The sequence below is a fragment of the Schistocerca nitens genome, chromosome 1 (genome assembly GCF_023898315.1).
Source record: "Schistocerca nitens isolate TAMUIC-IGC-003100 chromosome 1, iqSchNite1.1, whole genome shotgun sequence".
NCBI lineage: Eukaryota > Metazoa > Arthropoda > Insecta > Orthoptera > Acrididae > Schistocerca > Schistocerca nitens.
This window is the reverse complement of record NC_064614.1, coordinates 249,487,995-249,511,064: the sequence shown is the minus strand read 5'-3', so window position 1 is coordinate 249,511,064 and position 23,070 is coordinate 249,487,995. Positions and strand designations below refer to the sequence as shown.

The 23,070-nt window shown below is 40.4% G+C and overlaps 1 protein-coding gene across 1 annotated transcript in view; it reads right to left on the bottom strand.

Moving 5' to 3' along the window:
• The window catches only part of LOC126241110 (17-beta-hydroxysteroid dehydrogenase 13-like), a gene marked incomplete at its 3' end in the record, with an annotated part of 40,613 nt that extends 18,507 nt beyond the window's left edge, over positions 1 to 22,106 (bottom strand). Inside the window, exons 1-2 of the mRNA XM_049947983.1 lie at positions 22,088 to 22,106; positions 1,361 to 1,503 (exon numbers count right to left, since the gene is read on the bottom strand). Coding sequence (XP_049803940.1) covers positions 1,361 to 1,503; positions 22,088 to 22,106 — 162 coding nt within the window. The remainder of the gene's footprint in view (positions 1 to 1,360; positions 1,504 to 22,087) is intronic.
• Between the last annotated feature and the right edge of the window lie 964 nt (positions 22,107 to 23,070).

Sequence of the window (23,070 nt, the reverse complement as noted above, 5' to 3'; positions counted from 1 at the left end):
AACCTAACTAACCTAAGGACATCACACACATCCATGCCCGAGGCGGGATTCGAACCTGCGACCGTAGCGGTCGCTCGGTTCCAGACTGTAGTGCCCAGAACCGCGCGGCCACTCCGGCCGGCGGTATGTCTCTGTGTGGGCTCTAATCTCTCTCATTTTATCCTCATGGTAGGAGGGAGCAATACACTGCTTGACTCCTCGGTGAAGGTATGTTCTCGAAACTTCAACAAAAGCCCGTACCGTGCTACTGAACGTCTCTCCTGCAGTCTTCCACTGGAGTTTATCTATCATCTCCGTAACGCTATCTCTTCTATCAACCCTGTGTGGTACGGATCACACACTGGTGAGCAGTATTCAAGCAGTGGGCGAACAAGTGTACTGCGACCTACTTCCTTTGTTTTCCGATTGCATTTCCTAAGGGTTCTTCCAATGAGTCTCAGTCTGGCATCTGCTTTACCGACGATCAACTTTATATGATCACTCCATTTTAAATCACTCCTAATGCGTACTCCCAGATAATTTATGGAATTAACTGCTTCCAGTTGCTGACCTGCTATATTGTAGCTAAATGATAAGGGATCTCTCTTTCTATGTATACGCAGCACATTTCACTTGTCTACATTGAGATTCAATTGCCATTCCCTGCACCATGCGTCAATTCGCTGCAGATCCTCAGGCATTTCAGTACAATTTACCATTGTTACAACCTCTCGATATATCACAGCATCATCCGCAAAAAGCCTCAGTGAACTTCCGATGTTATCCACAAGGTCATTTATGTATATTGTGAATAGCAACGGTCCTACGACACTCCCCTGCGGCACACATGAAATCACTCTTACTTCGGAAGACTTCTCTCCATTGAGAATGTCGTGCGAAACGTTTACAATGTAAGCCGATCTCTGTGATTAAAATAAGTGTATATGTGGCGCTTAATCGCGTCTAGTGGGGAAGGATCCAGTAGTGTTTTATTAGTCCTATGTATGAAAAAGGTGTATATCGTTAGCATAATTTTGTGTGTGTGTGTGTGTGTGTGCTGTTACCATGTGTGACGAAATATAATATTAAAGGACCATATTCACGATTCAGAGTCCAAATACAACAAGAAATAAAGCCGGACAACGTGAACTGACCAATTCTTGTGGTAGTCTGGCAACGGCGAACGGTTCAGGCGTGACATTGAGCGCTCTGATTGGAGGAAACCACCCCAGCTCGTGAATTAACTATGAAGTAATTTTAATCGGACTACAGAGTCGCAGAGATTCATTGCTATAAATTCTTTGGAATTTCTACACCCATTTCCCAATGCCCCACCTTGCAGACGCCCATGTAACAGGCACGTATGTGGACGGACACTCACCAGCGCGACCTCGCCAGCGATGCTCTTGGGTAGTGGCGGGGGCAGCAGCGTCCGAAGCAGCGCAGTGAACAGCACCCACAGAACCCCCACTGCTAGAGAGATGGCGTCGCCCACCAGTCGCACGCCATGCACCGTCGCCCTCGCTGTAGACACACACGTACACACTCTAGCACGAGCTTCCAGAAAACTTCACCTGTAGGTTGACCAGAGAGCTCCGTCGTATCGAGGCAGTGACGAAATTGTCTCCTGTGAAAAGCACAGACACAGGAGAGACCCAAAAACCGATCAAAAAGGAAAGAAAGATGTTTTAAGAGTTAATAGGGCGAGATACATGAATTATGTTACCCCTCAAGTTATTATCTTCTGCCTACGAGGAGACCCCTTCCTTCAATGTTACCAACTCTCCAAAACGAAATACACTAACAAGCCAGAACATTTTGACCTCCTACCGAATAGCCATTACGTCCACCTTTGGGGCGAGTTGGGGGGGGGGGGGGGGGCGGGCAGGGGGAGCAGTACATCAGTTGGAACTTGTCACTGTGTTCCTCAAATCACTCCATTTTCACACTCCTGGCCATGTAACATGTAGTCTGCAACCAGTGTACGATACTCCTTGGCCGTAATGGTGCCTTGAACTCATGTATGCTCAAGTGAATGTTCTCCAGAGCACAATAGAGCCGCCACCAGCTTGTCTCCATCCCAGTATTGGTATCAAGGAGCAGTTTCCCTGGAAGACGACGGATCCGTGCACTCCCATCGGGATGATGATGAAGGTAGCGGGATTCATCAGACCATGCAACGCTCTGCCACTGCGCCAACGTCCAGTGCCGATAGCCTCGTGGCCATTTCAGTCGAGTAAAAATAAAATTTCAAATGCGTGTGAGTTCTTAAGGGACCAAACTACAGAGGTTATCGGTCCCTAGACTTACACACTACTTAAACTAACCTATGCTAAGAACAACACACACACACTCATACCCGAGGGAGGACTCGAACCTCCGGCGGGAGGTCAGTCGCAGTTGCCGATGTGTTAAATTGGCACATGCTTAGGTCGTCGGCTGCGGAGGCATATCGTTAGGAGTGTTTGGTGCACTGCGTGTTCAGACACATTTGTATTCTGCCCAGCATAAAATTCTGACGTTATTTTAGCCACAGTTCACGCCCGCCCTGTTTTACCAGTCTGTCCAGCCTGTGATGTCCGAAATCTGTTATGAGGGGTAGCTGCCCAGTCCCTCGACGTCTCGACTTGGTTCCAGCTTGGTTTCGCCACGTGTTGAATAGTCTCATCACAGTGCTCCTTGAACACCTGACAAGTCGTGCAAATTCTAAAATGCTTGTGCTGAACCTCCGGGCCATCACTGTTCGCCCTCGGTCAAACTCGATCGTGTGCCTACCCCATTCTACATAAGTACAGCACGCTCACTGATACAACATGCACAGTGCGTGTGTCCGACTAGCAGTCATTCTTCGCCAGGTGACGTTACTATCGCCTAGCGGGTTTATATCGATAACAGGTTGGTGGTCGTAATGTTCTGCCCGATAAGTGTAAGCTAAATGTGTCTACGAAAAACTCAGAGAAAGCTGAAATAAAACAAAGTCATTATTGTGAAGTTTTATTTTGCAATAATTTTATTGTGTAAGGTATTTAAAGGGGAGAGCCGTATACGAAAATGTAATGAGGTAGATATTGTTAGATAACTCCAACTGAAGAACAATTTGATCCCTTTTTATACACAAAGAAGCCAAAAAGTAATGAACGCCGATATTATTCTGATTTTTTTAAACTTTGGAATTGAGTTATCTAAAAGTAATCTACTCAGATTTACTCGTATCAGATGTGTAATCCAGCTTAAAACAAAAGGCATATTTTTAAAAGATTGAGAATTCTTACAACAGCCTCACAGTACATTTACTCACTAACGAAATTTGTTCTCAGTAACATGATTATAATACCAGAAAAAAGAAAGACTTACACTATTCTTTACTCAACCTGTCTTTGGCACAGAAAGGGGTAAAATATGCTGCTATAAAAATGTTCGACAAATTACCAGATGAAATAAAATGTTTGGCAGACAGTAGTAATAGCTTCAAAAAGAAATTGAAATCATATCTCCTTGACAACTCCTTCTATACCATAGACGAATTCTTGAATAGGAATAAATAAATCTATAAATATAGTATATGCATTTTGTGCCATTTAAGGGAATGGGTTAAATAATAGTGCATTGCTTGTGCACTTGACACTTTCCGCATAATAATGGCTACCGTACCGTGCGATCATCGATCAATGGAACACGCAACCAACTAACTAACTTCAAATGCAGATATAACAATTAGAGATTTTATTTCTATGATATGCTTATAAAATATCAGCACATTTTTAAAACCTCGATATTTTGATCCGAAAATGTATTTAAAAAAACATCTTCATGCCAGTTTCTTTCGCTGAACATCCTTTTTCTCACAATAAAAATATAAATAACTTTTTGCTAGGTACTTTCAGGGCAAACTTCGCAACATCTGCACTGTAATATTACATTATTCTTACACTTGGCAAACTAATACAATGAATATAACTTCACTGTTCCGCTCGTCAGTTTAGGCGCCAGCGCATTGTTTATTGCAACAGTGAAGAGCATGACTTCTGATTTATCCTGCATACTACTGATTCACCCCGAATACATCAAAGTACGATTTGCTTGAAACAGCTTTCTTCGTTACTGTTTAGTTACAAATCTCTGCTCATGACAGCAAAAGCCTTTTCAGAAAGGCTCTCAACTGTTTTTACGTTTTGGAGTTATGTTTTTGCTCTTGGATATGCTGACTAACCTTGAACATACACCAGCACAGCTTTAGTTTGCTTTGTTATGCTTTTTAATTCAATCTAATACCACATTTTCATGGAATAGTGAAGCGTGTTTCGAAATTTTAGTTCGTGACAAATAATTTTTCTTTAATCAACATGGATTTTAATGTTTTTCAGTGAAAAGAAAACTAGAAAAGAAATCAAATGATCGTGAAAAAGGTCATGCTTCCAGACCCCTGCTAATTCACTCATTTGCCAGGTAAATGTCATTAAAAAGAAGCCAGAGTTAGCTCTGAAACATTGGCCACACTGGGAAACCTTTCCCTTGGTCTACGACTGAAATCCGGCGCTGTTGTGGCAACAGTGCGTTTGTTTTACACATCTGTTTCCTATAAGGCACGCTCACGTTCGACAGTGTACTTCTTGTTGTAACGTCCCTACGGTGTTGAAGGATCCCAAAGGTCGGCGAGCGGGTGCTGAGTTCTGTTTTACCGAAGAAGTCCGATTTTTTTCCGGCTACCGAAAGGTACGTGACGCGATATGTGGAGGCAGCGGCGCCTGAGGTGACGTCAGGGATAGTCTAAGCAGCTGCCCCTAGTGAGAATTCAGAGTACCTACTAAAAAGCTTTATTACACTACTGGCCATTAAAATTGCTACACCAAGAAGAAATGCAGATGATAAACGGGTATTCATTGGACAAATATATTATACTACAACTGACATGTGATTACAGATTCACGCAATTTGGGTGCATAGATCCTGAGAAATCAGTACCCAGAACAACCACCTCTGGCCGTAATAACGGCCTTGATACGCATGGGTATTGAGTCAAACAGAGCTTGGATGGTGTGTACAGGTACAGCTGCCCATGCATCTTCAACACGATACCACAGTTCATCAAGAGTAGTTACTGGCCTATTGTGACGAGCCAGTTGCTCGGCCACCATTGCCCAGACGTTTTCAATTGGTGAGAGATCTGGAGAATGTGCTGGCCAGGGTAGCAGTCGAACATTTTCTGTATCCAGAAAGGACCGTACAGGACCTGCAACATGCAGTCGTGCATTATCCTGCTGAAATGTAGGGTTTCGCAGGGATCGAATGAAGGGGTCGTAACACATCTGAAATGTAACGTCCACTGTTAAAAGTTCCGTCAACGCCAACAAGAGGTGACCGAGACGTGTAACCAATGGCACCCCATACCATCACGCCGGGTGATACGCCAGTATGGCGATGCCGAATACACGCTTCCAATGTGCGTTCGACGCGATGTCGCCAAACACGGATGCGACCATCATGATGCTGTAAACAGAACCTGGATTCATCCGAAAAAATGAAGTTTTGCCATTTGTTCACCCAGATTCGTCGTTGAGTACACCATCGCAGGCGCTCCTGTCTGTGACGCAGCGTCAAGGGTAACCGCAGCCATGGTCTCCGAGCTGATAGTCCATGCTGCTGCAAACGTCGCCTAACTGTTTGTGCAGATGGTTGTCGTCTTCGAGACGTCCCCATCTGTTGTCTCAGGGATCGGGACGTGGCTGGACGATCCGTTACAGCCATGCGGATAAGATGCCTGTCATCTCGACAGTGATCCGAGGTCGTTGCGATCCAGCAAGGCGTTCCGTATTACCCACCTGAACCCACCGATTCCATATTCTGCTAACAGTCATTGGATCTCGACCAACGCGAGCAGCAATGTCACGATACGATAAACCGCGATCGCAATAGGCTACAATCCGACCTTTATCAAAGTCGGAAACGTGATAGTACGCATTTCTCCTCCTTACACGAGGCATCACAACAACGTTTCACCAGGCACCGCCGGTCAACTGCTGTTTGTGTATGAGAAATCGGTTGGAAACTTTCCTCATGTCAGCACGTTGTAGGTGTCGCCACCGGCGCCAACCTTGTGTGAATGCTCTGAAAAGCTAATCATTTGCACATCACAGCATCTTCTTCCGGTTGGTTCAATTTCACGTCTGTAGCACGTTATCTTCGTGGTGTAGCAATTTTAATGGCCAGTAGTGTACTACACTCCTGGAAATTGAAATAAGAACACCGTGAATTCATTGTCCCAGGAAGGGGAAACTTTATTGACACATTCCTGGGGTCAGATACATCACATGATCACACTGACAGAACCACAGGCACATAGACACAGGCAACAGAGCATGCACAATGTCGGCACTAGTACAGTGTATATCCACCTTTCGCAGCAATGCAGGCTGCTATTCTCCCATGGAGACGATCGTAGAGATGCTGGATGTAGTCCTGTGGAACGGCTTGCCATGCCATTTCCACCTGGCGCCTCAGTTGGACCAGCGTTCGTGCTGGACGTGCAGACCGCGTGAGACGACGCTTCATCCAGTCCCAAACATGCTCAATGGGGGACAGATCCGGAGATCTTGCTGGCCAGGGTAGTTGACTTACACCTTCTAGAGCACGTTGGGTGGCACGGGATACATGCGGACGTGCATTGTCCTGTTGGAACAGCAAGTTCCCTTGCCGGTCTAGGAATGGTAGAACGATGGGTTCGATGACGGTTTGGATGTACCGTGCACTATTCAGTGTCCCGTCGACGATCACCAGTGGTGTACGGCCAGTGTAGGAGATCGCTCCCCACACCATGATGCCGGGTGTTGGCCCTGTGTGCCTCGGTCGTATGCAGTCCTGATTGTGGCGCTCACCTGCACGGCGCCAAACACGCATACGACCATCATTGGCACCAAGGCAGAAGCGACTCTCATCGCTGAAGACGACACGTCTCCATTCGTCCCTCCATTCACGCCTGTCGCGACACCACTGGAGGCGGGCTGCACGATGTTGGGGCGTGAGCGGAAGACGGCCTAACGGTGTGCGGGACCGTAGCCCAGCTTAATGGAGACCGTTGCGAATGGTCCTCGCCGATACCCCAGGAGCAACAGTGTCCCTAATTTGCTGGGAAGTGGCGGTGCGGTCCCCTACGGCACTGCGTAGGATCCTACGGTCTTGGCGTGCATCCGTGCGTCGCTGCGGTCCGGTCCCAGGTCGACGGGCACGTGCACCTTCCGCCGGCCACTGGCGACAACATCGATGTACTGTAGAGACCTCACGCCCCACGTGTTGAGCAATTCGGCGGTACGTCCACCCGGCCTCCCGCATGCCCACTATACGCCCTCGCTCAAAGTCCGTCAACTGCACATACGGTTCACGTCCACGCTGTCGCGGCATGCTACCAGTGCTAAAGACTGCGATGGAGATCCGTATGCCACGGCAAACTGGCTGACACTGACGGCGGCGGTGCACAAATGCTGCGCAGCTAGCGCCATTCGACGGCCAACACCGCGGTTCCTGGTGTGTCCGCTGTGCCGTGCGTGTGATCATTGCTTGTACAGCCCTCTCGCAGTGTCCGGAGCAAGTATGGTGGGTCTGACACACCGGTGTCAATGTGTTCTTTTTTCCATTTCCAGGAGTGTATTAACGAGTAAAGTTCGCTCAGATTGAGCATTAATACACAAATTTATACAAGTTTACAAGTTTTGATATTTGCTATAGATTGTTTTAGTTTTCATTCTCTTCGCTTCCTTTACGATGTGGTATTTTTACATCCTTGTCCGCACAGCACACATTTACACTTTTCAATTGGTTCATGGAATTTGTTGCTGCTACATATTTTATGATGAAACCCGTGCATTGCGAATCTTATTGGTACATGTCTCTGCTTCCTACATTCTCTGGTCTAGCTGACATCCAGCACAGCTGGTACATTGCACAATTTTGGGTCTATCTCTTCCTTCTTAATCAGCTGCTGATGTGGTTCTGTGACAGGTAGGCAGTGTTCTAATCTGATGTCCTCTGTGAAATAAGTCTGTTTCGTGAGTTCAAACGCAGGTCGGAATGACGCTGTTTTTCCCACTCCTGGTATCCTTTTCACGAACTTTGTCTTCACTTTTTATATTCTTTTCATAATGACGGTCTAAAGCTTTTTCCATATGATCTCTGAAAATGAAATGTGATTATGGCATTTGTGACGGGGAGACCTCTACTGGAATGTTCTATCGCCTGGTACATGTCTTTTTATTTGGCGCCACTTCGGCGACTTGGCCGTCAATGATGATGAAAAGACGACGAGGGCAAAACACACACACACACACACACACACACACACACACACACACACACAGTCCCAATCGGAGAAAATCCCTAAGTCGGCCAGAAATCGAATCCAGAGCCCTACGATCAAGAACCAGTAAAGCTAACGACAAGACCATGAACTACTAACGCAGCGGTCGTCAACTTATTCTGCTCAAGAGCCAATACTCACATTGTGGGACGGTATCTTGGGCCACATATGAACCGATCTTGTTATTAATTGATAACCTACGTAAATTAATATGTCGTGAGCCACCAACAGACTAGCTATAGTGAGGGTGAGGTAAGTTGGTCACTGGCCCACTAGTATTAATCGTTAAACGTCTGCAGCACCATTTGGAACACTTCTTGTTGACTGTTCTCTGTTTCATATTGCTGCTACCCACAGCGACCGCAAAGATATGACACTGTAATTTCTTGGCAAAGTATTGCTTACCTCTAACGTAATCCACATACGTTTCCCTACTATGTTTAGTTGTTAATTGTATGCACTTACATGCGGTTCTAGGCGCTTCAGTCTGTAATCGCGCGACCGCTACGGTCGCAGGTTCGAATCCTGCCTCGGGCATGGATGTGTGTGATGTCCTTAGGTTAGTTAGGTTTAAGTAGTTCTAAGTTCTAGGGGACTGATGACCTCAGCTGTTAAGTCCCATAGCGCTCAGAGCCATTTGAACCATTTTTATGCACTTATACTATCTTCGTGTCACATTTTCTGGCCCTTCCTGCACGTCATTTGAACTGTCTTCTCTTGGTTTACTTTTAGGTCATTTGTCTTTGCCACAATTAGTGTCTTCTGTTACGTACTCTCTTACTACTGATTCTATCAATACGTGGTCTGCGCAGAGTCATTCCTGCTTTTAAGGCTTCCTCCATTATATTTGTCACATTGCTGTATAGTGATGAAGTGGGTTGGATTGCTTCGTTATAACTCCTCTCACTTTTCAGTACTGTTGTTCATTGCTGATTTTTTCTAAAACGGTTAAAGGTGCGCTTCGTAAGTTGTGTGTGCGTTTCCGGCCACGTGTAACGTTTGGTAGTTATCAGAAGACATCCATTAAACAATTTCAAACAGTTTCATGTATCTGCAAAAATACTTGTGAATTCCGAATGGTATAAAGATCCAGCTGAACATTCAAATATATAGTGAAAACAAAACTAAGATTGTAGATGAAATTGTTAACGAGAATATTGCGAAGTTAGTACAAACTAACCACACTAAGTTGAAACCAACTGTTCCTTGCATATTGTTTTGTGAATTAAATGACTTGCCTTAAGACAAAAACAAATTCGAGTGCTGTTTTTGATGAGCCTATTTATTGCAATTTAGAGCGGAACCAAGTGAGGAAAATTGCGGAAACATTTCGAAAGTGTCCAAAAAATGCCACCTATGTTTGTCATAGAACCCAAAATTATTTATACTCTGAAACAAATTGTACAGTTTGTTTATTAAAAATTATCCTACAGGTCGTGTGTGAGTGCGAAGACGATATAGTTTCCACAAAAATATATTTTAAAACTGATGTTAAAGCTTGTGATAGTAGTAAAAAAACCGCATACCGTAATGTGGAAAACGTTATCCATGCGAAGTTGTTAATAGCAGGAAAACAATTAATTGAGCGAATACGTCTTACGAAGGAAGCAACGGAAAATGAAGTAATTGTGGGAATACGTAAAATCTGGGTATGTAATACTATAATTATACTGCTGATTTGTTGATAACATTGATCTGGTACTAAAAAATCGTTGTAGAAAACGATAAGAGAAAATCTTCAGCATATAAAAAAGTCCTCAAAATTTCTAAATTACACGTATCTGGAAAATATTTGTGACATGAAAAGTTTGCGGGCGTCCCTGGGTGGAGGGGTATGTAATTCAGTCTATCCTCCTCAGTGTCGGTTGCTACAATCTGCCGTGAAGTAAAAAAAGCATTGAAGAATAAGCTTTTTGTTGCTCAGGTGTATTAAGGGAACTGTCAACTGTGCCTGTAGACGGCCATACACTATTCCAACCCTCGTGTAAACAAAAATTTGCTCTACCCATAAGAACTCACAGAAATTTTTCCATGAGAGGGCAACATTACAACACTGCAATTCTCATATAACTGTTGTAGTTACTCTTGAGAATGCATATTGCCCTAAGAACGAAATTTGACAGGAACTACATAAAACTTTTGCATATTTGCATACTTTTGCATATATAGATATTCTTTCAATGTTTCTTAGGTAGAATAATTTGTTAGCAAAATTGTAGGCATATTTCATTAGCATTATATAGATCTATATTAATAATATGAATGTGAAATTCAGCATTTAGATTTAACGATCAGAAATTACATCAATTTTTTTTATTAATTCCTGGTTATTCAACGAGCTATTCACAAGAAGTACTTTATTTATACACCAATAATGTTAGGTTGTCAGCGGAAATAAAGTCTGAAACGGGAAACAGTCAGAGCGAAGGTGAAAATCCTGTGAATGTAACAAAAATAATTAGTAAAAATGCCAAATTAATACTTCTGAAAGTGAAGAAACGGAAATAAACAAAAAATATCATGGCAGTGTTAAATCTTCTTTTTAGTAGAATCTAAATCATTGTTAAAATGTCGCGAGTATACTGTCATAAATACAAAGTCTATATCCCCAGGTTCTAGCAAGGGCAAGTGCTGCTGTTGCAGACATCCTATAGCTCTGCAAATGATATTGGTTGCACTGCTCAAGCTTATGGTGCGGTTAAGAGCACTGGCATTTTGTTGTTATTCTCGCTCAAACGAACGCTAAAGCAACGAAAACAGTAAGATTTTTAATCACTGAACTAAAAGTTTACCTCATATAGTGCTTCGCTCGAAGCAAGGAAATTCGGATAAATTCTAGTGCCCGATACCACCCGTCGGCTTTGACCAATGACGTCAGACGTAAGGCAAAGATGGTGCAATGAACTATCTATGAATGGAACGGATCGTAGTCATAAACAAACGAATGTAGCATGCCATAAAATAATACATTTAACGCGACTATTATTTACGTGCGAATTCCATTTAAACGAGTTGAAAATGACTGAAATAACTAAGAACACGAGAGCAATTGCGAGTTCATATATTATATTATCCGCACGTACTGCAAAAACGGTGTAAATAATGAAGCGTCGATTATTTGGAATCGGTAACTAGAAGTAACCTATGTAGGATTTCGTTTCTAGTTATCGATTGCAATACTGCTGTTTGTTGCGCAAAAATGTTAAAACATATCAGAAACGTGCTTAAAAATAATCTTGTAGTGAACTACAGAATACGACTAGACTTTGAAGAAATGAAAATATTTACGCACATTACTGCACACGCAAGGAAATAAAACACAAAAATGAGCAAACCTTGCAACCGATAACTATGCTACACGAAAGTCACACCAAGTACAGGAGCTCCAAAACAACACTCAATAAAATCCATACAGCAGGAGTAACAGTAAAAATAAGGAATGTGTAGCAGAAACATCGGTAAGGAAAACATAAAAGTGGCTACATGAAAAGAAACTTACCGCATATGAACTTCCAAAGGAGTCAAAGATCGAGGCTGACAAGAACGAAATAAGGACATAACGGAAAATAATAATGTTACAAGATGAAACTGTAACGAAAGAAGGAAAATCCAGAAAACAAATGAAGAAAATAATAAAAAACGCAAAGTGTCTGCCACCCGCCCTCAATCAGACGCAAAATTCTGAAAGAAAAAATGAAACCACGAGTCAATGACACAAACCCTCCAGCAAAGAAACAGCAATACCCCTCGGCCCAACCATTGTAACTAGAAATTATTAAAAGGACAGAATAACCTCCCTCCAGAAAAACCAAAAAGTAGAACTCGCAAAATACAGTAACATAAAAAAACGCAACGCAAAACAAGAGGAAAGTATCAGACCAACTAACACCTAACTAACAAAACGAGGCTTGTACATTTTACTGACAACTTTCATAAATGCAAGAAATAAACAATAACCTTTAGGAACACTCTTCCTCCATCAGTATTCATCTAAATGGCCTTGCAAAACTAAAATCCTTCTCTTTCCCTGCCCGACAACAGATTCCATAGCCCCCCAATACCCCTCGATAGTATTAGTACATGCCCCCGTGTTATAATCTTTAAACTGAATATTGTGATTCACGCCAAATGATGATAACCCCTGTCACCCAACCCCTTGTACGAAGCAAACCCATCCGACATGACTACAGAACCTTCTTCAACATATTCTTCTATTAAAGATGTCAAGACTTCCTTTCTCCGATTTGGTACGACCCTAAATACAACATCAACACAATCTCCTCCAGAAACTACTACTCCAAAAATCCAAAGGCTAACAACCTCGTGCCCCCTTTCGTACTTTCTCTTTCCAAAATGTGACTCATCTACTTCAAATATAACCCCTGCCCCCCCCCCCCCCCCCAATGACCCCCTATACTTTATAAATTCCCCACATACTTCTCTACAAAATGAGAACCAGTCGACTACAGTGCCACAAGAAACCCCTGCTTCGTGCATGACAGATTTGCAAGAATATTCATAGCAAAAATAGTAGGTTAGCATGACAATTACTTCTAAATTCAGCCTCGATCTTTCGAACCATGTCCCCCTGCGTATGGATCTCCATATGTTATTTTTTCTGCACCTCCACATGTATTCGGCGGAAGTTCGTGATGGCGCGACCTTCGTCAAAACCATATAATTCCCACACATACTGCACTTGCAAAATTCAGCAATAACGCCCAATGACTGCAAAAATTTTATAGTTGATGTCCGGTCACTCATTTTCTGAAGCAGAATTTTCGCAGTAAAACCAACCGACTCATCCATAACGAACAGTGTGAGAAATCAATACCGTATAAATCACTCCTACTTATAAATGACGACTACTTTCATTAACAAAAGATGCTGAAAACAAATTACGAGACCAAAAGAAAACAATCTACATCGAAGTTTTAATATATGCGCGTAACGAGGAAATCCACAGACATCATTTAACTTTCATCGACAACAATCTGTGGAACAAACAAAATAACATAGCACATTACGTCATTGGTCAAAGCCGACGGGTGGTATCAGACATCCTATAGCTCTGCAAATGATATTGCTTGCACTGCTTAAGCTTATGGTGCGGTTAAGAGCACTGGCATTTTGTTGTTATTCTCGCTCAAACGAACGCTAAAGCAACGAAAACAGTAAGATTTTTAATCACTGAACTAAAAGTTTACCTCATATAGTGCTTCGCTCGAAGCAAGAAAATTCAATGAAAAATTGTAATAGAAACACAATTCCTAGAAAGGGATATTTTTCTCAACTCTTAAATATAACTCCTTTACTTTAATTCCTAATTAATAATTTATCCACTATTAATAATTTATAAATAAAGTCTGTTCTTCGTTATACATCACGCTAAAACAAATGTGCAATATCATTGCGGTACGGCACTTCTGAGAACTGCAGCATTCTAATGGACATAGGCTCGCCATCATATCAAAGATGGATATTTCTTGAATGAATCGTTTACTCTGAAGCAGAGTGTGCTATGTTTGGAAACATCCTGGCTGATGAAAACTGTGATATCCTTTCTTCCAGGAGTTTTAATTTTTAAAAATCTTTTCTGTTTCTTTTATCAGTCACAGTGTTGTGAAACAATTGGGAGCAGAGCATTCGTTCATATGCTTCCATCTCTATTCCCCCACGAATGGCTTTTGCAATAATCACCGCTTAACTCATGCCTGTTTCCTACTTTGGACTTCACTCTCTCGAGCTACATTTATGAGTGAAGCGTAAAACTGTAGAAATGTAGATCAGTGCAACCTTACTGACCGTGTTCGTTGACTTTAGAAAGGCTGCATTGTAGGTTATGGAAGCAACTTCATTCATATTGACCGTCTAACTCTATAATTTTTTCACAGGGATAAACTAGCGTGTAATGTAGGCCGAAAAGGTATCAAAAGAGGCAGAGGTAACGTCAGAGAACTGACAGATTCCTAATGTTTATGATTATTAATGGTTTGTTTTGCAACAACAGTTGTTAGCGCGAATTGTCCACTGATGATAGTCACCTGTGACAAGTTACCGTCCTACGAAAGCTGCACAAATGAGAATTGTTCAGAGCTTGGCAAGACTGGTGTAGGAACTGACAACTGGACTTAACCGTAGTAAAATGTAAAGTTGTGCAAGACATTAAATCTAAAAATACGTTTGTCGTTTATTAAGGATTAACAGGCCACCTTCCCCTATGAACCATGGACCTTGCCGTTGGTGGGGAGGCTTGCGTGCCTCAGCGATACAGATGGCCGTACCGTAGGTGCAACCACAACGGAGGGGTATCTGTTGAGAGGTCATACAAAACATGTGGTTCCTGAAGAGGGGCAGCAGCCTTTTCAGTAGTTGCAGGGGCAACAGTCTGGATGATTGACTGATCTGGCCTTGTAACATTAACCAAAACGGCCTTGCTGTGCTGGTACTGCGAACGGCTGAAAGCAATGGGAAACTACAGCCGTAATCTTTCCCGAGGGCATGCAGCTTTACTGTATGGTTAAATGATGATGGCGTCCTCTTGGGTAAAATATTCCGGAGGTAAAATAGTCCCCCATTCGGATCTCCGGGCGGGGACTACTCAAGAGGACGTCGTTATCAGGAGAAAGAAAACTGGCATTCTACGGATCGGAGCGTGGAATGTCAGATCCCTTAATCGGGCAGGTAGGTTAGAAAATTTTAAAAGGGAAATGGATAGGTTAAAGTTAGATATAGTGGGAATTAGTGAAGTTCGGTGGCAGGAGGAACAAGACTTTTGGTCAGGTGATTACAGGGTTATAAATACAAAATCAAATAGGGGTAATGCAGGAACAGGTTTAATAATGAATAAAAAAATAGGAGTGCGGGTTAGCTACTACAAACAGCATAGTGAACGCATTATTGTGGCCAAGATAGACACAAAGCCCATGCCTACTACAGTAGTACAAGTTTACATGCCAACTAGCTCTGCAGATGATGAAGAAATTGATGAAATGTACGACGAGAAAAAAGAAATTATTCAGGTAGTGAAGGGAGACGAAAATTTAATAGTCATGGGTTACTGGAATTCGTCAGTAGGAAAAGGGAGAGAAGGAAACATAGTAGGTGAATATGGATTGGGGGGAAGAAATGAAAGAGGAAGCCGACTTGTAGAATTTTGCACAGAGCATAACTTAATCATAGCTAACACTTGGTTCAAGAATCATAAAAGGGTCATTCCATATCAAATCACCCAATAAAAAATAAATTTTACACCCACCTCCTGAGATTTTCATGAAATTTGGCTCAAATGGTTCTAATACCATCCTGACAACAACTGCAATTTTTTTTGCTGTATCTCTTACAGTTTTTTTTATAAATTTTTAAAGTTTTATGTTTTGCGTTTTCTGAACCTTCGGAAATGGTCAATTTAATTTGTATTCAAAACTTTAAATTTGCTTATCTTAAAAACTCTTTTAGATAACATCATGAATTTTTGCAGCAAGTTTATTTATTATACATATTTGAAGATAAAAATGATGCTATTAAAATACATTAATATTTTCTATGAAAAAGATTTATATGTATTTTTTTCTTTTTTTTTTTGACAGATGTTTTGTTTTATAAGAATTGCAATATCTAGAGTCTCAGACCTGATAGAATGCTCAAATTTGTTTTAATTTACTCTTAAACATATAGGCTACTTGATAAAACAAAAATAATGATGGCTTTTTAACATGTTTATTAATTATAGTAGATTACATTAGAATTATGTACAAAGATACTTACGACACTTACGTATAACCCAACAGATTGCTTGAAACATTGAATTTTTTCAGTAATTTTGTCTTTTTAATAAACATTAATGCTGATTCAAACTGTTTTTCCACTTCATCCAAGAGCTTTCAGTTCTTTTGATACAGTCTTTTTTGAAGTAATACATTCTCCCAGTGCCGCTTGATTGAGGTGCGTCTACTACACAGACTATGTGCTCCAAAGGCACTATGCCAGAATCTTCTCTTTCAGGCCAATAAAATGATGCAGCAGGTCCTGAAGGATGTAGAAATAGAATTTCTGCATCTTCTTCATCATTGAATATTGTTTTTACCAGTCCAAAGTACCAGTTACCATCATAATTTGCAGCCACATAGCTATTTATGGATGGTTCAACACGAACCCAATCAGAAGAAGAATGGAAAGAAAAGACTAAGGAGGGTTTTACACTATCTGTAGTCCTTCTAATTTCAAGGTTGTTTGTTGGAAGTGGTTTGAAGTTATGAAAACTTCTTGTTCCAGGAATGGTTCGGGTTGCTGAAAAACGTTTTTCTAGTTTTAACCATAGCAAATCAGCTTCTTTTTTGTCAATAAAGTGAAAATGAATGTTTTCAATATTTTTTTCACAAAACTTATACACATCGATTGCTGTCATTATTTGTTCTTTGTCTGAAAGCTGTAGACTGGCTTCCCTTAAAATTCTTTTAATAGTTCATCCTAGGCCATCACAAATTGACTTCCCATGACTTGTTGCAAAAAAAGAGTGTTGAGCCTTCAAATTAGTCTCTCAAGTGTTCAGTCAAATTTTTGAAACTGTTTCTATTTTTGTACTGCCCAGCACAACCATCTGTAAAGTAGTGAACTGAGTCAATGTCAGTATGATGTAATGACAGCGACTTTGTAATTTCTTTTTGTACAAAATTAACAAAACCAGTGTCATGTTCTTCGTCATCACTAATAAAACAGTGGTTGGAAACAAAAACATTGTTTTCCTCATTTCTTAGAAAAACTCCAACTGGGTGTAGAGTACAACCACCTCTATTCCCGTGGTAACTTTGGGTCTCATTTTGTATAACAAAGGAATAATTTTCACTGAAATCCATCACAATAATTGCTGTTTTGGGTGGTGGGTCTTCTTTCAATCTTTTAAAGGCTGCCGATTGGGATTTTGCTATAAACGAGTTCGGGGTGAGCTTTTCCAATGACCTAACCAATAAAGAAATGTAGTCTTCAACACTGATAGACTGTTTGATCATTTCTGCCCTGTCTGTGTTAACCCACTGACTGATTACAATTTCTTCTTCTAAATCATAATATTCACTTAGTTTTTCAGTTAAGCACTCTCTTAGTGCAGTATTTGCAGGACAGCTGTTGCAGTGATGTAGCATGCAGTTTTGGTTTGCTGTGTTGCACACAAGCATCTTAATTAGGTCTTTATAAGATTCTTAAATTTTCACAGCATCCAGTAATAGTTTAACATTCTGGTGGATACTGCATACACATACAGTGTGTGTGCCTGCAGCACCAGCAAGGATACACCATTTAGGTCTCAAGAAACAAAATTTTGAAAATCCTACTTCTACCTCGGGATTCTCCTATTTGAAATAATAATAGAGTTCTCTCAAGTTACACAAAATGAGTCTTTTTTGCATGTACACATTTTCTTGAACACTTACTTTGTCTTTCGTTCCAGGTAGCACTCTGGAACTTTCATCCTTTTCATAAAAATCTGTTACAAGTCTTACTGTATTTTCAGAAAGAGTTTTACCTTTTTTTGGACTAGGAGTTTCCAAAATACCCTTTCCAGATTTTAGCTTTCTAGCTTGTCGCATCATGTACTCACTTACATTAAATTCTTTCATCACTTTATTTCGACTCCAAGAATCTGGAGCCAAGGTCAGAATCTGGATTTTTCTAGACCTCCCAACAGATGAAATCTTCTCTTTCATAAGAGAAATCATTACATCAACATCCTTTGCTTTCTCAACCACACTTTTATCTTCTTTGTCATCATCAGAACTTGGTGCATCATATTTTAATGCTTTTGAAACCGCCTTTTTTGCAGTCTTTTCAATACTGCTAACCTTCCTTTTAAAATAAGACCCTTTACTTTGTTCTGACAAGCCATGAAGCTTTATCGGTGTTAAACCTAAATTATCAAGAGCAATGTTTGTTTGTACGAGGGATTCATTTCTGGATTCCAATGATTCTAATTCAACCATGACGTCATCATCTGTTTCACTTTCATTGACTTCAACTCTTAATTTTTCCTCACAAAAGTTACGGCATGTTGAGCAAAGCTTTTGTCCGGGTTTTATGCTAATATTTTTTGTCAGTAATTGTTTAGAAAGATCCAAGCCTACACTTCTCAACGATTTTTTGATGGGCTTTTTGTGTTTTTTAGTGGGTCTACACATGTTGTTTGATACTTTTCAAAAACATTTAAAAAGTAGTAGCTGTGGTGTGAACATATATTCTTAAATTCACACAGATTAATTCCAGATCTTAAGTGGATCAAATCTTTTTCTTCCTCACTCAATTCTGATACCGGTTGTAACTTTTTGAAGGTGTGTAGGTTGTTTGGAAACAGTCAGATTTTTTAAATAACCCTACACTACAGGTTAGAATATCTGACATACTGATTTCACTTTTGATCTGATTACTGTTCTGGTTACTTTTATAGGATATTGGAAAAGAATCTCTAAACTAAGTAACAGTACTTACTGAGAGTTCGAATAAACTTAATAAAATACTATACAAGCACTATCAAGCACTATTTAACACTGTAATAATTTTTTACTTCAAAACACAGGAGTAACAAAACAAAATCCAAGTGTACATTGCTACTCCAAGATGACAAAAACTTATTTTCGGTGTCTAAATCACTTGGTATTTTTTGTTTTTAAAATATAATTAATATTATTTTAAAAATTAGATAACTATTAAACAGGTTAAAAAGCCAACATAATTTTTCTTTTATCTAATAGCCTATACAATTAAGAGTATTTTAAAACAAATTCGAGCTGTCTATCGGGTCTGAGACTCTAGATATTGCAGTTTTTGTAAAACTAAACATCCGTTAGCTAAAAAAAAATAAAAAAACTTGTAATTTTTTTTCTTTTGGAAGATTTTAGTTTATCTTTATGGTAATTTTTTTTAACATTTAGATATAATACACAAACTTATTCCAAAATTTCATACTGATATCTTGAGTATTTTTTAATATACAAATTTTTTTAGTTGTGAGGACACGCTAAGTTACAATTTCCGACTGCTGAAACAACGCCAAATCTAAAAACTTTAAAAATTTATAAAAAAAACTATAAGAGATAGCGCAAAAAAATTTTACAAGTGCTTTCAGGATGATAAAAGAAGTAATTGTACCAAGTTTCATCAAAATCTGACATGGTTGGTGTCAAGGCCTGGGTGACTTGACATGGAATGACCCAAAAGAAGGTTGTATGCCTGGAAGAATCCTGGAGATACTAAAAGGTATCAGATAGGTTATATAATGGTAAGACAGAGATTTAGGAACCAGGTTTTAAATTGTAAGACATTTCCAGGGGCAGATGTGGATTCTGACCACAATCTATTGGTTATGAACTGCAGATTGAAACTGAAGAAACTGCAAAAAGGTGGGAATTTAAGGAGATGGGACCTGGATAAACTGAAAGAACCAGAGGTTGTAGAGAGTTTCAGGGAGAGCATAAGGGAACAATTGACAGGAATGGGGGAAAGAAATACAGTAGAAGAAGAATGGGTAGCTCTGAGGGATAAAGTAGTGAAGGCAGCAGAGGATCAAGTAGGTAAAAAGACGAGGGCTAGTAGAAATCCTTGGGTAACAGAAGAAATATTGAATTTAATTGATGAAAGGAGAAAATATAAAAATGCAGTAAATCAAGCAGGCAAAAAGGAATACAAACGTCTCAAAAATGAGATCGACAGGAAGTGCAAAATGGCTAAGCAGGGATGACTAGAGGACAAATGTAAGGATGTAGAGGCTTGTCTCACTAGGGGTAAGATAGATACTGCCTACAGGAAAATTAAAGAGACCTTTGGAGAGAAGAGAACCACTTGTATGAATATCAAGAGTTCAGATGGCAACCCAGAAGGGAAGGCAGAAAGGTGGAAGGAGTATATAGAGGGTTTATACAAGGGCGATGTACTTGAGGACAATATTATGGAAATGGAAGAGGATGTAGATGAAATGGGAGATAAGATACTGCGTGAAGAGTTTGACAGAGCACTGAAAGACCTGAGTCGAAACAAGGCCCCGGGAGTAGACAACATTCCATTAGAACTACTGATGGCCTTGGGAGAGCCAGTCATGACAAAACTCTACCATCTGGTGAGCAAGATGTATGAGACAGGCGAAATACCCTCAGACTTCAAGAAGAATATAATAATTCCAATCCCAAAGAAAGCAGGCGTTGACAGATGTGAAAATTACCGAACTATCAGTTTAATAAGTCACAGCTGCAAAATACTAACGCGAATTCTTTACAGACGAATGGAAAAACTGGTAGAAGCGGACCTCGGGGAAGATCAGTTTGGATTCCGTAGAAATGTTGGAACACGTGAGGCAATACTAACCTTACGACTTATCTTAGAAGAAAGATTAAGAAAAGGCAAACCTACGTTTCTAGCATTTGTAGACTTAGAGAAAGCTTTTGACAACGTTAACTGGAATACTCTCTTTCAAATTCTGAAGGTGGCAGGGGTAAAATACAAGGAGCGAAAGGCTATTTACAATTTGTACAGAAACCAGATGGCAGTTATAAGAGTCGAGGGGCATGAAAGGGAAGCAGTGGTTGGGAAAGGAGTGAGACAGTGTTGTAGCCTCTCCCCGCTGTTATTCAATCTGTATATTGAGCAAGCAGTAAAGGAAACAAAAGAAAAATTTGGAGTAGGTATTAAAATTCATGGAGAAGAAGTAAAAACTTTGAGGTTCGTCGATGACATTGTAATTCTGTCAGAGACAGCAAAGGACTTGGAAGAGCAGTTGAACGGAATGGACAGTGTCTTGAAAGGGGGATATAAGATGAACATCAACAAAAGCAAAACGAGGATAATGGAATGTAGTCAAATTAAATCGGGTGATGCTGAGGGGATTAGATTAGGAAATGAGACACTTAAAGTAGTAAAGGAGTTTTGGTATTTAGGGAGTAAAATAACTGATGATGGTCGAAGTAGAGAGGATATAAAATGTAGACTGGCAATGGCAAGGAAATCGTTTCTGAAGAAGAGAAATTTGTTAACATCTAGTATAGAATTAAGTGTCAGGAAGTCGTTTCTGAAAGTATTTGTATGGAGTGTAGCCATGTATGGAAGTGAAACATGGACGATAACCAGTTTGGACAAGAAGAGAATAGAAGCTTTCGAAATGTGGTGCTATAGAAGAATGCTGAAGATAAGGTGGGTAGATCACGTAACTAATGAGGAGGTATTGAATAGGATTGGGGAGAAGAGAAGTTTGTGGCACAACTTGACTAGAAGAAGGGATCGGTTGGTAGGACATGTTTTGAGGCATCAAGGGATCACAAATTTAGCATTGGAGGGCAGCGTGGAGGGTAAAAATCGTAGAGGGAGACCAAGAGATGAATACACTTAGCAGATTCAGAAGGATGTAGGTTGCAGTAGGTACTGGGAGATGAAGAAGCTTGCACAGGATAGAGTAGCATGGAGAGCTGCATCAAACCAGTCTCAGGACTGATGACCACAACAACAACAACAACAGGCCACAACAACTAAAAGTTATGACAAATATCTGGCAAGTACAGTTTGTATCTATGAACAGTCATGTGTCAGAATCCAGCGGAAACGCTACTATTAATTACGACCCAATAAACATAATAAAAGTTGCTTTTATAACAAAGTCCGTCTTTTGTAGAATAGGAAGGTGGACAACACTAAGAACAGGGTGCAATGACAGTACCTCTTCCTTGCGCTCCATCGTGCTATGCAAAGTATGACAATTAATGCTAATGTTCAGATGAGAAAATAACTTACCAATAACTGTGGCAGTCATTTCACTGGAATAATTTAGCATCCGAAAATCTACGTGAAACTGAATATATATTCTTTGGAAGAATGCAGATGTGCCAAAGATTGTATTCGGAAATGAAATATCCATGGAAATATCAGTTATCATCAAAGATTCTAGATAATAGAAGAATCACGTACATCCATTAAGACTTCAGGGCACGCCAAAAAGAATTGATAATTCGAAATTTGCAAATAAAATCGATGGTTATCTCTGTTACTGACGAAAAGCAATGAAAACTCAAACAGTATATGTGTATTAAACCAACATATGCAGCTTCTGTAACAGTATTCACCATATCTACCGGTACTACTGAGTCATTTTATTTTGTTCAGATTTCCGCAACTTTCTCTTCTAGTTCTGGTCATCAATAGGATGCGAGGGCCTGTTTTGTCTTATTATCCCCTGCAATTGTGTTTGAATGTAACGGCAGCCATTTTATGTACAAGAAGAGGAAAAATCGCTTTTCAGAGTAAGAAGACAGACTGACACGAATATTTTGTAGTGGATAGTAAATAAACAGCAACAGACTCTTTTTGAGTAGGTGTCAGACAAGACTCTAACAGACTACAGTCGGTAATGGAGCACACGTTCATTACTATCGTTCATGACGTGAGTTGTTCATACGTGCAGAGACCTCAAAGACGTGATTTTTCACCTTACTAGATAGTTTAAGAGAACAATAACATAATGCGTCGTACTAATTATTAATGTAGATGGCATGATGTCACTGGGCCAAGTGAAATCTAGAGAGTACGCCAACTTCATGTATGCTTTACGGCAGTAATTCTAGTGATGAGAGTAACCGAATGAAAACAATCGATTCTGTCGGTTGTAGTCTTTAGTGCCGGCTGGACTGTTCATTCATCTTTTGAGTGAAACCAGTCTGTCGGCGTAACCGAATGAAAACAGACGATTCAGTAGGCTGTAGTTCTACAGACCCTTATAT